Below are 15,942 nucleotides of genomic sequence, written 5' to 3'. Positions count from 1 at the left end.
ACGAACAGCATTAAGATGATACAGGGGTGGGGTGGGGGGGAAATCACTTCAAATACCAATTCCACAGGTTGCCTTCACTGACCCCGAGACAAGTTGTATCCCAATTGTCCCAGGGGCTCCTCCTGCACAGCACCTATACAATTATAATATTAATTATTAAGTTCCTATCTGAATTAACCTGCTGGACAGTAAGCATCTGAGGGGAGAGACTGTGTCTTGTTCACTATTTTGTTCAACACTTGGCACGTATTTGTGAAATGAATGAACACTACTAGCAACCAAAAGAAATTAATTCAGTTGATAAAGTGAATTAATGAATAACTAAGTGAATGAAAAAGCGAGTCCATGATCGAACACTCATTGTATGTTTGAAATGTTTTCTAAATTCAGTTCCAATTAGATTTCATGACAGTGCTTATTAGTCAAGAGGAAATTCCACACCTCAGGTAATTTGGTAATTGCACCTTTCTGCTGGACCCTTCAGTTTTAAGTACAGTCACAGGTCTTGGGAATCATTTGGAAAATCTGCAAAAGAATGCTATATATATGTGTATGCATATGTATACACACACACACACATATATTTATTCCCCACAGAAACGTATACATACATATATATTCCACACATACCACTGGTCTCATGTTTGGTTCAACATAAGACTTTGATGGTCTCGTATAAAACCTCAGAGGGCAGAGTCCCAGTCCACACCCCGACTCCCGTCCAACCCCAAAGACTCATGTATTTTTTTTTTTTAAAGACTCATGTGCTTGATACGCAACAGATTTCATAGATGAGACCCCTGTTTGTATTTTACCTTTGGAATATCTTTAGTTCAAAGTCATGAACAAATGCAGGTCCCACAATTGAGAGGCATCACACCCCTGACAGAGGACCACGTTTTTATTCAGGCTGTCCCACTTGTCTGAGCACCACTTTCCAAACCTTTGCCAGGTCTGGGAGGTCTCGGGGGAGAGATTTCTTAGGACCAATAACTCATATGCACATCTCTTAAAGATAAAGTACATCATTCCCAGGTTATCGTTTCCAAGGTTTCTGTGAACTAGTTAAAATATTATGATAGTCTTTATTAGAAAATCCCAAATGTTTTATCTTAAAAAAAAAAAATCAGCGATTCAAGTGTAAGATAGCAGCAGGGAATGGCCAATTTTACTTCAGTATTGACACTGTGGTCAGTTTCTACTCCTACCAAATGGCTTGAATTTTCTTCCAAGAAGCTCCAAAAGTTGTTCCATCTTTATCTTCTTTCCTTTTTGGTTGGTGTCTGGCCACCACAATAGTCATCAGGCCTTTGGACTATTTTCTTGAACTGACCTCCTAAATCGCAGGTCTGGGTTTGACACAGGAAAGAGAAGTTAGCACAGACACACCCTGCCTCCGCTCTCCAAGGGAAAGGCCAAATTGGCCTTCAAGAAGGCTCAGCTTCTCATGCCTTCCTTGCCGCCTCCTTTTAAGTTTCTTCAGTGCTGCCCCTTGAGCTCCCATCACGGGATGCTGTCAGTAAATGCTATCCCCCCAAAGAGGAGTTGATCGGGTTGTTTGTTTCCTCCCCAGCATCCATTCCCCTTCGGGCATCAGCCACAGGTTTTCTTACGGAAGCCACTCTCCCCCAATCTCAGTCCCTGTGGTCTGTATGGTGGTTCCACCTGTATCTACAGATGAGGCCTGAGACTCAGATCTGGCCCGCTGACAGAAGAAGCGGATAAAGCTGCCTTGCAATGATTAGGAAGAGCCTCCCTGAGGAAGGAGCTGTCATGGAAAATAACCGAACAGAAAGAAACCAGGTTCTGGTGACATATTGTGAGCCCCAGCTGTTAAAGCAAGAATTATTCTGGGGTTTTTGCTAAAGCCACTTTGGGTAGGTTCTTGCAATTGAACGAGTAACTGATTCATGAGCAATTCTGATCCCCTAGCTTAGGGTATGTCCTCCAGGTAAATTAGATCTTCTTTGGCGCCAATTCGGTTACTCACCATGAGCAGCTTCATGTTCCCGGCCGTACAAAGGGCCTGGCTCCTGAAAGAGAAGAAAAGAGGCAGCTCATCACTGGAAAAGAGCCCCAGGTCCTGCTGCCTAGCTGGGAAGGTTTGTGCACACCCCTCCCCGCCCCCCATTTTAAAACCGAGGGGTGACAGATTAAGGACAAGGCTCCACCACAGAAACATCAAACATGTTTTGTTGTGTTCTTTAGGGACTGTGAGTCCATTCATTCCTTTGTCCCCATTCATGTCACAGAGCGTTTACAATATGCCAGGTAACAGATTAGGACCTGGGGCTGTAAGGGCATCGGCATGGTCCCTGCCTCCATAGGATTTAGAGTTGAGGCTCTAGAACCCTAAATGGTGCTGATAGCATTAATCGCACAGATAGTACATGACGCAACAGTCCCTTCTGACAAAACCATAACTTCCAGAACTAGTGGCATCTGAATTAAGATGGGTTTACTGTTTATCTGTGTTTTCCAGGACACCAGGGAAGCCAGCATGGGCTCTGGAATCAGGGTGCCAGGCATCTCGTGGTAAGAGTGAAACTAGTGAAATCTTAAGAGAGTGATATGGCAACATCTATTAACATTATGATGTGGCTGTCCTATGGCTGAAATACTTGCCTAAAATAATTATAACAAAAATGTTTCATTATGTACTATTTTTGATCTTAAAAAACACGAAAACAATCCAAATGTCTAAATATGTACAGACAGACAATGTCTGAGATATTAAGGGGGGGGGAGAGTTATGATACATGTGTATACTTTAGCCCCTCTTTTGTAAAAAAATAAAAATGTGAGATGCATGTATGTTTGCAGCTGCCTAGAGGGAAGATCAGGAAGAGTAGACACTGAAGCATTAATGTAGAGGGGTGAGATTTCAGGGCACTTCTCGTCTCGGTGGGATATACTTTTGTACGATTAGCTTTATAGGAAAGATGGATGCAGACTGCATGAGGGCAGCTCCTTTGCTGTGTTCACCACAATAGCCCAGCGCCTAGAGCAAGACCAGGCGTGGAAAGTGTTGAATGAGTGAGTACAGTTTTTTAAATAAAAAATGCAGAAACGTGCCAACACAGAAAGTGAAGTGCCCTGATGTGATTCTGGTTCCCTGATGTCCTTTTCACAGGGAGGCAAGCAGGGGCCACAGGGATCCCCAGGCGGCCCCCAGCCTCACCTCCACGTCGGTCCTTTCCAGCGTGAGCGAGCTGGGGTTTGCTCTCTTGTCTGTGTCCTGCAGCTTAGTCAACTTTTCTATCAGGAACATTTTATCTTTGCCCTCCTGCCAAGAAGAAAAATGACAACGAAAACATGAAGGATGAATGGTGATGTGGGGTTGAGAAACAAGTGAAGGAAAGGTTTATTTATGGGCAGGTAGGGTCCATTGGATGGATACTGCCGCCATGTTTTTTTCCTGATGAAATAAAACATTTCATAGTAAAGCCAAATGATCCCCCAAAGCCTTCCTGAATTAGGATATTCTCCTCTAAAGCAATTCCCCTAGCAGGCTTGAGTAGCAGCCTTCTCCAGCCTGGTTGCTAGGAGCAGCTTACATGCCACTGTCGAAGGCCCGGGACAAATGGGTTATTGTCTCTCCCTTCCTGGCATTCCCTCTGCCCCCGAACCCTGCGTGGGCACCCAGCATTGCCTGGGTCTGCCCTGTCCTCCCACCGAGAATGTCAAAGCTTATAGCTCTGCATCTAAGGACATCAAATCTATTTCATTTGTCAAAGTTACCTGTGTTAATGGAATAGACCGAGTTAAGTAATTCCCTAGGTGGGAAGGGGAAGGAAGAGAGTATGCCTTCCCCAGGAGGGTGAGTCGCTTTCCTGTGAACCTGTTGCAGATAAGTGAGTGGTATGTTCCACCTGAGTGGAGGTGGGCTAGTGAGCACCATTGATGGTCTGTCCAGTCCAGGTCAATCCAGTTCCCATGCCCTCGTTTTTTCTTCAATTTTCACCCGCTATTTTTGCATCCACTAGGGCAGTGGTTGGCAAACTCATTAGTCAACAGAGCCAAATATCAATAGTACAACGATTGAAATTTCTTTTGAGAGCCAAATTTTTTAAACTTAAACTTCTTCTAACGCCACTTCTTCAAAATAGACTCGCCCAGGCCATGGTATTTTATGAAAGAGCCACACTCAAGGGGCCAAAGAGCCGCATGTGGCTCGCGAGCCACAGTTTGCCGACCACTGCACTAGTGGATCTCTCATGTAACAATTATTACTGTGCTATTTGTTTTATGATGATTTTCTGTTCCCCTCATTCCTTCTACAGCTATTAACTGGCATTCTTCTCTATGGAAGCACTGAATTTAAGAATTTAAGGCAACCAAATCATTGGTGAGCAAAATTCTTCTTTTATAGAGTTCCCACTAATAAATGCAGAAGAATTCTAGAATTGGAGTATCACTATTTTGTAATCCATAAAGAAATAAATGGATCTTCTCTAGGCAATCCTCATCAAAGGCTGCCAAGTCCATTAGAGATCAGGCTGAAGAGGAGCTTTACAATGGATGAGTCAGGCTAATAAAGCATGGACCCACTGATCACTCTTAACATCACACACACAAAAAAGACAATCACATTTTGTACCTCAAATGCCATAAGAAGCCCATAGCATCATCTATGAAGTATTCTGGCTAAAAAGTTGAGTTTGAATCTAATCAGGTCTCTACATCTCACCACTAGTTTACAGAAAATAAAAAGTAACAAGAGCCCGACTGGCATGACTCAGTGGTTGAGCATGAACTTATGAGCCAGGAGGTCATGGTTCATTTCTGGTCAGGGCACATGCCTGGGTTGCAGGCTCGATCCCCAGTGGGGGTTGTGCAGGAGACAGCCAATCAATGATTCTCTCTCATCATTGATGTTCCTCTCTCTCTCCTTCTCCCTTCCTCTCTGAAATCAATAAAAAAAATATTTTTTAAAAAGTGAAAAGAAACATGCCAGCCCGGCTGGTGTGGCTCAGTGGTGGAGCGTTGACCCATGAACCAACAGGTCACTGGTTTGATTCCTGGTCAGAGCATATGCCCAAGTTTAGGGTTTGATCCCAGTAGGGGGAGTGCAGGAGGCAGCCAATCGATGATGCTTCTCTCTCATCAATGTTTCTCTCTCTCTATCCTTCTCCCTTTCCCTCTCTCTAAAAAAAATCAATAAAAACATTTAAAAAACACACACCCCAAAACATGCCAAACACCACAGGTTGAAAATCAGATATATCCAGAATGTGGGAATTATTACAAGACAATGAACTGCTTTCTTCAACAATAAATGGCAGGAGAAGAGAGGAGGAGTGAACAGTTATAGATTGAAAGACACATTGAAGACATACCAACCAAATACAACATATGGCACTTTTTTCAGAACCTGATTTGAACAATCCTACCTAATGTAAAATGACACTTAATAGGACAATTGGGGAAATCTGACCATTAACTGGATATTGGATGATAGTAAGGAATTATTAAGTTTTCTTTCAGGTGTGATGATTGGTATTGTGGTTCTGTTTCTTTAAAAGACTGTATATCTTAGGCATATAGAAGTTTTTACAGATAAAATGGTAAAAGTCCATGATTTTCTTTAAAATAACCCAGAGATTTGAAGTGAAGGGATAGTGGCTAGATGAAATAAGAAGATACAATTGCTGCCCTGGCAGGTGTTTCCCAGTGGTTATAGCATCGGCTTGTGCACTGAAGGGTTGCGGGTTCAATTCCTGGTCAAGGGCATGTACCTGTGTTGTGGGTTCGCTCCTCAGCCCCAGTCAGGGCAAGTGCGGGAGGCAACCAGTCAATATGCCTCTCTCACATAGATGTTTCTTTCTCTCTCTCTCTCTCTCTCTCTCTCTCTCTCTCTCTCCCTCCCTCCCTCCCTCTCTCCCTCCCTCCCTCCCTCTCTCCCCCCACCCCACACTCCTTTCCTCCCTTCCATGCTCTATGAAAAACAACGGGAAAAATAGCCTCATGTGAGGATTAACAACAACAACAGGAAAAAGAATATACAATTGCTGATGGCTGTCAGGGTGGGTTGTGGGCAGGTGGGGGCTCATTTTACTATTCTGTTTGGGAATAAGTTTGAAAATTTCCATTATAAAATGTTAAAAAGGGGGAGAGGATAACAGGTGGGTCCAACAGAACTTACATTAATGATCTGTTCATGGAGCAGCCTGATCATAATCTTCCTTCCCTCTGTGATCTGCCAGTAAAGATAGGTGATGATTCTGGAAGAGACGAGAAGAAAATATGGCAGACATTTTGCAGGCTCTGAATTACAATTGGGTGCAAAGGAATTGAAATATTTGCTTGAAAATGGATTTGTTCCTGGAAAGTTGTGTCTGGTTGAGTTATAGGGTGAGTACATTATAGCAATGGCTGCCCCCATTCTTCACATGGAATCACCTGAGAGGTGGTACAAGGACTCACACCATGGCCCATCCTCAGATCAATCATTGAGCTTCTCTGACTGTGGGGCCAGACATCACCATTTAAAAACAAACAAACATGATTCTAATGTGGACCCAGCATTTATGAATCTGGATGGTGCTATTCAGACTTGAATGTAATACAAATTTCCTGAGACTTTGTTAAAATGCAGGTGCTGGTTCTGCAGGTCTAGGGTAGGGCCTGAGACTCACATTTCATTTAAAAAAAATATATTCTTTATTGATTTCAGAGAGGAAGGGAGAGGGAAAGAGAGATAGAAACATCAATAATGAGAGAGAATCATTGATTGGCTGCCTCCTGCACGCCCCACACTGGGGATTGAGCCCACAACTCAAGCATGTGCCCTGACTGGAATTGAACCTGGGACCCTTCAGTCCACAGGCTGGTGCTATATCCACAGACCCAAACCAGCCAGGGCAGTTTCCAGATTTCTAACAAGCTCCCCAGTGAATTAGGAGTTTGAAGGAGCAAGACACTCGGAGAACTTTCCATTTTAAAGAGGCCAATGGCAGCCTAGTGTTGGGGAGGAAGGCCTGACGGAGAGCCCGGTGTGTGTCTCTACACGGGGACCTGCAATCTCAGATACCATCAGGGCTGGGCTTCCAAGAGGGACAGCCTTTAGTCAGCCAACCAGGTGTTCATGCAGGAAATGGGCCCAGTCTTGTCAGATCTACTTGTTTACAAGAAGTCAGAAGTTGATCTTTTTCTATTTGAAAATGAAAATACACCATCCTATGCATCAATAATGCCCAACCCATTCTAATACGTTACAATCTCAGAAGGAATCACACATATAACTGTCCTAAGCATTCTCATATCCTTCTTTAAGAAATTATAGTTTCATGTTATCTCTTATGAGGGGCAGAGCAGGTATTGCTTTCTTCATAAAACAGGCAAAAAAAACCCCTCACCTCACCCTAAATAATATTAAACATTAAAAAACAACACTTTGCCTGTCGGTTTGGCCGGTGTGGCTCTTCGGTTGAGCATTGACCCTGAACCAGGAGATCAAGGTTCAATTCCTGGTCAGGACACATGTGGGGTCCACAGTAGGGGGCATGCAGGAGGCAGCCAACCAATGATTCTCTCTCATCATTGAAGTTTCTATTTTTCTTTTCCTCTCCCTTCTTCTCTCTAAAATCGATAAAAACATATTTTTAAAAAAACCCAAAACTCAAGCGCAGTCCTGGCTGGTGTGGCTCAGTGGTTGGAACACTGGCTCAAGCACCAAAGAGTCTTGGGTTCAATTTCTGGTCAAGGGCACGTACCTGAATTGCAGGTTCCATTCCCGGTCCTGGTAACATGTGGGAGGCAACCAATCCATGTTGCCTCACATTGATCTCTCCCTTTTTCTCTCTCTCTCCCTTCTTCCCTTCTGCTCTCTCTAAAAAAATCAATGGAAAAAATATCCTTGGGTGAGGACTAACAAAAAACAACAAACAAATAAACAAAACTCAGGGGCAGAGTCAGGATCATCCAGAACACTGAGCTATTCTGTAGCCCTTCGTTTTCCCACCAAATATCCCTGTGGCTGTCCACGTGTTGTGTTTGCCAAGGTGCCCCACTTACAATACGATAAGGGTGAGGATGAAAAAGAAGTGCACACTGCCGATGAGGTTCCGGTAGATCCAAACCACCCACAGGTAGCTGGGGCTTTTACTCAGGGTGTCGATCCAGCTGTAAATGGAGTGAATGAAGAAGGGCAGTCCTCTAAACGGGCCACAATCAGCTGATGGTTTCAATCTGGTAAAACAAGGGACAGAAAAACGCCTCTAGTGCGAGACTCTGGTCAAGTTTGAACAACAATCAGGCTGCCCTTCCTAGGCTCTGGAATCAGCAATTCTTGCCTGTTCCACCCACACCTCCCTTCCAGAGGAAACCTCCTTCTCCCAGCCCCAGCTGGTATATTTCATACTCATGACCCACACTCTGAGGACCAGCACTCAGACAGGAGTTATCATCTGAGCCAACGGTAGTCAATTCACGGTAGCCTCTGTGGTTCCCTGGCTCAAAGAAATGAACTGGGGCAACCAGATTCTCTTTCTTGGGGACTTGAACTCAGAAATAGGAAGCGGGGACCCTGTAATCTATGGAACCTGAAGGTGTGGCAATGATGGCCATGTGCACTCAGTTGTTATGAACAAGCAGAAACTAGAGGGCAACAAGGAACTGGTTAGGAAGAAATATAACAGAGAGTAGCAAGGACATTGTGAAACAGAGTAGCCTGCTCTGCAGCCACTTGAATTGCCAATGGTTCCAGTTCCACATGTATCCTAAAAATCAACTCCTTCCTTCCTTCCTTCCTTCCTTCCTTCCTTCCTTCCTTCCTTCCTTCCTTCCTTCCTTCCTTCCCTCATTCATTCATTCATTCATTCATTCATTCATTCATTCTAGTTTTATTGCACTTGTACCAGTCACTGTGCTACATACTTAGCCCTGGAGAATCCATAGTAAACAAAACAGACATGGTACCTGCCCTCACAGATGTCTGTTCTAGTGGGAAAGATGGACAACCAATGAGCAAACAATTAACAAAGATTCAAACAAAGGCATTTCTGACGGTGAACTATGGAACAAAGAAGAGAAATTGGCCTGGGAGAAAGTAGAGGTGGAACTGACAATAGACAAGGATGGTCCTGAAGGTCAGAATTTGGAGATGACTTTTGAGCCAAGAACCAGAGGATGGAAAGAAGGTCTCCAAGCAAAGGGGATGGGGAGAGCTCTTCAAATAGAGAACCCTACTCCATGTGGGGAGGAGCTCTCAGAGTCTCAGGAATGGAGCAAGAGCCGTGGGGCCAAAGGAGGAAGGAGCCGATGGGGGTGAGGCTGGAGAAGTAGGAGAGAGCCTGATCAGACAGGGCCTTTCCGTTTATTTAGCTGCAGCTCTGTTCTCCAGGTGGAGGAACTGGCCTTTCTCCATTTTGCGGGAAGTGAGGAAGCTGAGCCAGTCATGAGGGTGGGCCCCTCACTCAGACTTTTTCCCTCCCTTGGATGTAGTGTCTGTTGGCTAGCCAGGGAACCTGGGGTTAAACACTGCATAAGTATGTCTCTTTACTCTGATGTTTTGACATCCGGGGCTCTACTGACCCTGGAGAGACTGCCACCCGCTGGGCTATCCCTACAAACTTGACTCATGTGCAAACCAGCCAATCCAGAGCCAGCATTCCACCCCCTATCAAGCTCTCACACCTTGGGTCACTATTCTCCTGCCCCAATCACTCCAGGGCCAGATATCTGGCAACTCCAGACAACTCCAATACCCCAGAGCCCGCTGAAATCATTCAAACTAGCCAGTCCTTACCCTGCCTCACCATTCCTTCCCACGGAAGCCACAATAAAGGCTCTTGCCCACCTTTCCCCATTGCTCCTTCTGCCTCCTGAACTACACTGGTGCCTGCCCATGTGCCCCCTCCATCCTTTGTGGTGGGCTGTGCCCCCTTTTGGGGGATCTGTGAGTATAACAAATTATCTTTTCAGTGGCAGTCACCTCCTGATCTGTCGGCCTCACCTAATCTGAATAATAATAAAACCTACATTTTAAAACACCCACCCACCCCAGCTCTAAAACCTCATCCTAAGGCCGCCATCTCCTACCTCCAGATGGTGATGGCCAGGGTGCACAGGACCCCAGTGAAGGACGGGAAAAAGAGCAGGAAGATGAAGAAAGTCATCATCTGTGAGGCCCGCCAGGCTTTGCTCGGAGGCTGGAAATTCATCATCAGGCTGATCTGAAGAGAGAGAAGTGGCCACCTACCATCTGTGAGCAGGCCAGGGGGACCCCAGCCAGACACTGGCTTCCTGATCACCTTCTCAGCCCACTCCTGATTCCAACCACCACTGGGTCACATGTGACTGAGCCAAGCTGATTGGTTCCGACCTCAGACTGACTCACATTTTTGACGTAAAACATGATGAAAAGAGTAATCATTTGGATAAAGGGCAGCAGAGGGCAGAAGAAGGTTCCAATCCTGTGAGGGAGAGAGGGTGAGTGTCAGAGATCAGGGGAGACATGCAGTGGGGGCATATAGGGGTGTAGAGGGAACGGAAAGGGGGTGTTATGGGCTGTATCATGTCCCTCAAAAACTCAGATACTCGAGTTCTAACCCCACTATTTCAGAATGTGACTGTATTTGGAGATAGGGCCTTACAATGAGGTGACTAGAATGGTCCCTAATCCAACCCTCTGAAAGAAGAGGTTAGGACACAGACACACAGAGGAAAGACCTTGTGAAGACACAGGGAAAAGATGGTCTACAAGCCAAGGAGAAGGCCTCAGAAGAAACCAACCCCGTGGACACTGGACACCGTGATCTTGGACTTCTAGCCTCCAGAACTGAGGAAATAAATGTATGTTGTTTAAGCCCCTGGTCTGGGTTTCTTTGTTAGGACAGGCTAATAAACGAATACAGAGGGAGACTGCTTCCATCCCTACCAACGAGGCAAGTTCCTCCCACCATACCCAGGATCCACAGCTGCTCCCTTCCCAGCTTGGGAAAAGGGATTTTGCAGAGAACCCCACCCACACAGACACTAAGCCACCAGATGTCCTGAGCAAGCGCTAACCGAGGTGTCCCAAATGTGAAACATGTCACCCTGCTCCCTTCATGGTACCCAGAAGGCCTGAGGTCCTGCAGGGACCGACATTAAACTACATTGAATTACAAATGAGAAGGCACTCCCTCTTCAACAATCCTCCGTGCTCCGGAGCCCAAAAGAAAATCTCCGTTTGGTGCCAGAATTTTTTTAACTCATGACATGTGCCAACCTCCCGTTTTGTTGAAAAAAAGGAGGAGGCTTTTGACTGGCTCTTAGCAGACAGCAGCTTCTAGCTAGAATTTAATGACTGCTTGTGATGAGATTGATTTTATTTTCCAAGTTACTCTCAATGTTTGTCAAATGACACTGGTTTTTCATTTTCTAATTGTAAAATGAAGACTCCTTTAAAAATGTATTTAAGCCTGCCTGGCCAGTGTTGCTCAGTGGTTGAGGGTCGACCTATGAACTAGGAGGTCATGGTTCGATTCCTGGTGAGGGCACATGTCTAGGTTGCAGGCTCAATCCCCAGTAGAGGGTATGTTGGAAGCAGCCGATCAGTGATTCTCTCTCATCAATGATGTTTCAAGCTCTCTCTCCCTCTCCCTTCCTCTCTGAAATCAATAAAAATATTTTTAAATGTATTTAAGCTTAAAAAAGGCAAATATTTAAAAATAATATTAAGTAAAAAAACAGTGCAGGTGATATGTGAATATGCCAATAATAGGCAGGCTGGTGTACAAAAGACTGAAGTTTGGGAAACACTTTCCTCACCTTACCTCTACCATCATCCCTAACATCACTCAATTTCTGTCATTATATTATCTTCTTTTAAAGCTCATCATCAAAGGCAGTATTCTCCTAAAACCCATGGAGGCTAAACCTATAATTGCCACTGAGAAAATAAAAGAGGTGTGTATTTTCAATTGTGCTTATTTATGAGTTATTAGCAAAAACGTTAAAGGTCCAGAAGTAATAATGGCCATCTCTGATTGTAACTTTCCCCCACTTATAAAACATTTCTGAGTCAGGTACTCACTACGCACTTAGTATGCTTCTCATTTAATTCTCACCTAAACCTGTGAAATGGGTACTATTATTGTATTAGGCAGTTAGACAGGAGCAGAGTAGGACAGGTGCTGAAGGTCACCAGGGTGCAAAGCTTGCGGGGGCGTAGCAATAGACAATTGTAGGATGGAATCTTGCCTGCAGGGTGACTTTTCCTCCCCTTTCATATTACCAGTCCTGAGGTTTAGACCCCCTGACCTTCCATATTGCTAGTCATGTGGTAGACCCCTTAGAGGAGGAACAAGGTGCTGGAGAATACAAGCCCTTGTACCCGCGCTCCCTTAAGCATTAAGCCCAACAGATAACATCTAGGCCTCAGCTGTGTTTCAGCCCCAGGCCCAGAAAAGCCAGGCATTGCTCACTTAGGGCCAGCTGCATTGAATAATGACCCCCTGCACTGGCGCTGACCAATCAGTGGAAAGCTGATGAATATTCTATTGAGATCCTCTCCTGGGACCTTCCCTTAAAAGCCCCTAGGACAGAGGACCCAGCCCTCTCTGGAACAAGGCTCTCTCTGGAACCTGCGGGAGCCTTTCCACATTTATATCCCTGCTTTCTTTCTCTTAAGTTCCAAGGACCCTTCTTTTGCCTCTGTAAATTGTTTCCTGAGTCCACAGAGGGCCAGTTGGCTCACTCCTTCTACAGCTCGCCTCTCTCTCTGTGACTTTCTAAGTAAACTTTTGCTTGTATGTGAGTCTTGGCTCTGAATTCCTTCTTAGCCAGAACTCAAATACAGTACCAAGGTTGCTGAATCAAACTCCAATCTCAGGCAATATTCTGAACATTATCGCTCCCATTGACATATTAGAAAACTGTTTAGAGAGAGTTTAATTAACTTGCCCAAAGGCACCCTGTTGGTTGATATAATGTGGGTGAAAGGCTTTTATAAGCTGCCCAGTTGCCAGGGGGTAACCTGCAATGTGCAAATACATCACCTAAACCACATAAAGAATAAGTCCTCACCTCTAAAAAGAAATGCATTGACAATTAGTGAGTTATTTGAACATAGCTAAATCACCCAGGGCAACTTTAAAGAGTCGGAAAATAAATCACTTTACAATTGGATGGCATATAGAAGATTGCAAAGTAGTTTCCATATATTATCTGACTCAATCCTGAACACAATTTAAAGGTGGCTATTATTATGTGAATTTTATTTTTATTTATTTTTACTTTAGTTAACCCTGCCCCGAGAATATTTTTCCATTGCCTCTTTTTTTATAGAGAGAGTGGAAGGGAGGTGGAGACATGGAGAGAGAAACATCGATGTGAGGGAGACACATAAATTGGTTGCCCTCTGCACGTGCCCTGACCAGGACTGGGAATTGAGCCTGTCACTGAGGTACGTGCCCTGGACCAGAATCGAACCTGGGACCCTTCAGATAGGGCTGACGCTCTATCCACGGAGCCAAACTGGCTAGAGCTGTTATGTGCATTTTACAGATGAGGCGACAGGCTCAGAGAAGCTCAGTGACCTCAGTGAGGAGCAGAGCCAGCCCCAGATTCCAAGCTTCTGTGTTATGGCAGCCTAATAAACTAATACAGGGAGAACCTGCTTCTAATTCCAAATCCCCTAACTTTCAATTTAGCAAAATTTGACACACCATACAGAATTCTGGCCTTAATAACATCACGTTAAAATAAGTAAAAATAGTCACTGGCTATTGGTTTGAGTTTCTAGGTGAGCTTGTTAAATGTTTGATGCAATTAGCTGGCTAGTCTCAAAAGACACATGGGCACCCACCGGCACACATGCACATACAGAGCTGCTAAGACAGGCCACAAACCCCCAAGGCTACGGAGGCCTCATCCGGTGTTACTACATCAGTCCGTGTAGCAGACCAGGAATAAGAAATAAACAACCCTCCTGCCTTTATTTTCCCACTTCTATTGAAACATCAAGCAATGCAATGTTAAATTTTCTATCATAAGAAAACGAATACCAGAAGGGCAACAAGAAATGGCCAATCTATGTTGGGAAGATCATAGCGAGGTGGGGACTATGGCAAATTGGAGGGGCTCAGCCCAGCTCAAGACCCAGCCAATTGTTACCATAATGGGAGACGGGAAGAAGCCAGCAATTTTAAATTTTATGTGAAACCTCCTGATTTTTAAATGTTGATGGCTATTTCCAATTTTTAGAAAAAGCACTGGGTGAGATACGCAAAACACACCTGCAGGCTAGATCTGGCCTGGGGCCTCCAGGTCGGGATTCCTGTCCTATGTTAATTCTTGCCAGAAGTCCTCATAAAGGAAAAAGGACATAAGTTCATGGTTCTCAGACTGGCTAGACTTGGTATCCCCCGTGCAGTTTTAGAAACAACAGATTCTGGGACTCGCCACCAAACTCTGAACCACTGGGCACACTGAAGATTCTCAAAACTTACCACACCAGCGTTTGTGCGTAGATGAGTTCTAGGACGTTCCTGGCAATGTCAAACTCCTGTAAGCCAAGGCTTGTGATAAACTGCATCCCAATGATTCTGTGAAAACATGCCGAGTTTAGCACCCAAAACCAGCAACTCCCTCCTTCAAAAGATTCCCCACAATCAACAAAGGAGACCCTCAGCAGTTTGGAATAAATTCATAAGTCCCCTTACAAATTTTTGAAAAGTTCCAAGTACAAGCATGTTTTTGAAGAAATAATCGAAGGAACTGAGGGAAGATGGAATTGACACAAGACATCCAAATGGGTGTGGGGGTGGGAGGTACAGCGAAAGTAGTTAAAAAAAATTATAGAGAACATTTGTTACCTTATTATTTAAATTATCCCACCTGTTATCTTGTTTATACAACTGTTCTCTTGTTAAGCCTTTATTTTATGACCAAATAAACTCAGTCCCTCCCAACCCAAACAAATTGAAATTTTTTCCATTTTGATTACTGTTGTTGAATTAATGGTCTTTCCCTGCTCCCAAATCCACAAGGGAGGAACTAAGGTCTGCATTTATGCTGAGGAAACTTGAGACCACTTTTATTTCTTCACACAGAAGAGTTGCCAATAAGAATTGCTGTCAAAATAACCCCCTAAAACTTCTCACCTTTATGTCCATACCCCCGTCAGAGGCTGTAATAGAAGTTAGTTTGGGAAGGCTGAGTGTGAAATTTTGTCATTCAACCTACCCACTGAGGAGAGAATTGGCATTGTATCATGCCACCTTATTACTGCGGCAGCTTATAGAAATATGGAAATGTCTCTAAGGAATGAGATATTCATGATATTACTTAAAAAAAAAAAATAGCCCTATCCGGTTTGGCTCAGTGGATAGAGCATTGGCCTGCGGAATGAAGGGTCCCAGGTTTGATTCCGGTCAATGACATGTGCCTTGGTTGTGGGCACATCCCCAGTGGGGGGTGTGTAGGAGGCAGCTGATAGATGTTTCTCTCTCATCGATGTTTCTAACTCTATCCCTCTCCCTTCTTCTCTGTAAAAAAATCAATAAAAAAATTAAAAATAAATAAATAAATAAATAAATAATAGGGACTACATGTGGGCTAATAATGATGACACTGCCTTGATTTTATACATCTTGATTCTAAAATAAAAATTAGTACCTTAACTAAATCCAATTAAGTGAATCATGAGATAAATCTATATGTACTGGCATGGAAAGGTGCCAGAGCATTGTGATTAGATTAACAAAAGCAACCTCCACACCGATTTTTCAGTGTGACCCCCTTTTTGTACATCTCTATATATAAAAGCCTAATATGCAAAGTGTCCCCTTGGGAGTTCGACTGACTGCGAGTTCGATCGCTTGCTATGATGTGTGCTGACCATCAGGAGGCGGTGCAGAACGAAGGAAGGCCCCAGCCAGCAGCAGCTAGGGACCCTACTCGTGCACGAATTTCGTGCACTGGGCCTCTAGTACACATATAAAGCAGTACGTGCCT

At 44.4% G+C, this 15,942-nt stretch overlaps 1 protein-coding gene across 1 annotated transcript in view; it reads right to left on the bottom strand.

Annotated features, from left to right (window-relative positions):
* Positions 1-814: 814 nt before the first annotated feature.
* TMC5 (transmembrane channel like 5) overlaps positions 815-15,942 on the bottom strand; it is a 64,218-nt gene continuing 49,090 nt past the window's right edge. Inside the window, exons 14-21 of the mRNA XM_079800219.1 lie at positions 14,436-14,531; positions 10,340-10,415; positions 10,042-10,175; positions 8,017-8,190; positions 6,146-6,224; positions 3,182-3,286; positions 1,991-2,033; positions 815-1,349 (exon numbers count right to left, since the gene is read on the bottom strand). Coding sequence (XP_079656345.1) covers positions 1,303-1,349; positions 1,991-2,033; positions 3,182-3,286; positions 6,146-6,224; positions 8,017-8,190; positions 10,042-10,175; positions 10,340-10,415; positions 14,436-14,531 — 754 coding nt within the window. The 3' untranslated portion in view covers positions 815-1,302. The remainder of the gene's footprint in view (positions 1,350-1,990; positions 2,034-3,181; positions 3,287-6,145; positions 6,225-8,016; positions 8,191-10,041; positions 10,176-10,339; positions 10,416-14,435; positions 14,532-15,942) is intronic.

Source organism: Cnephaeus nilssonii (assembly GCF_951640355.1).
Source record: "Cnephaeus nilssonii genome assembly, chromosome: 2".
NCBI lineage: Eukaryota > Metazoa > Chordata > Mammalia > Chiroptera > Vespertilionidae > Cnephaeus > Cnephaeus nilssonii.
Note: the sequence above shows the minus strand (reverse complement) of the source record. Positions and strands in the feature narration are given on the sequence as shown.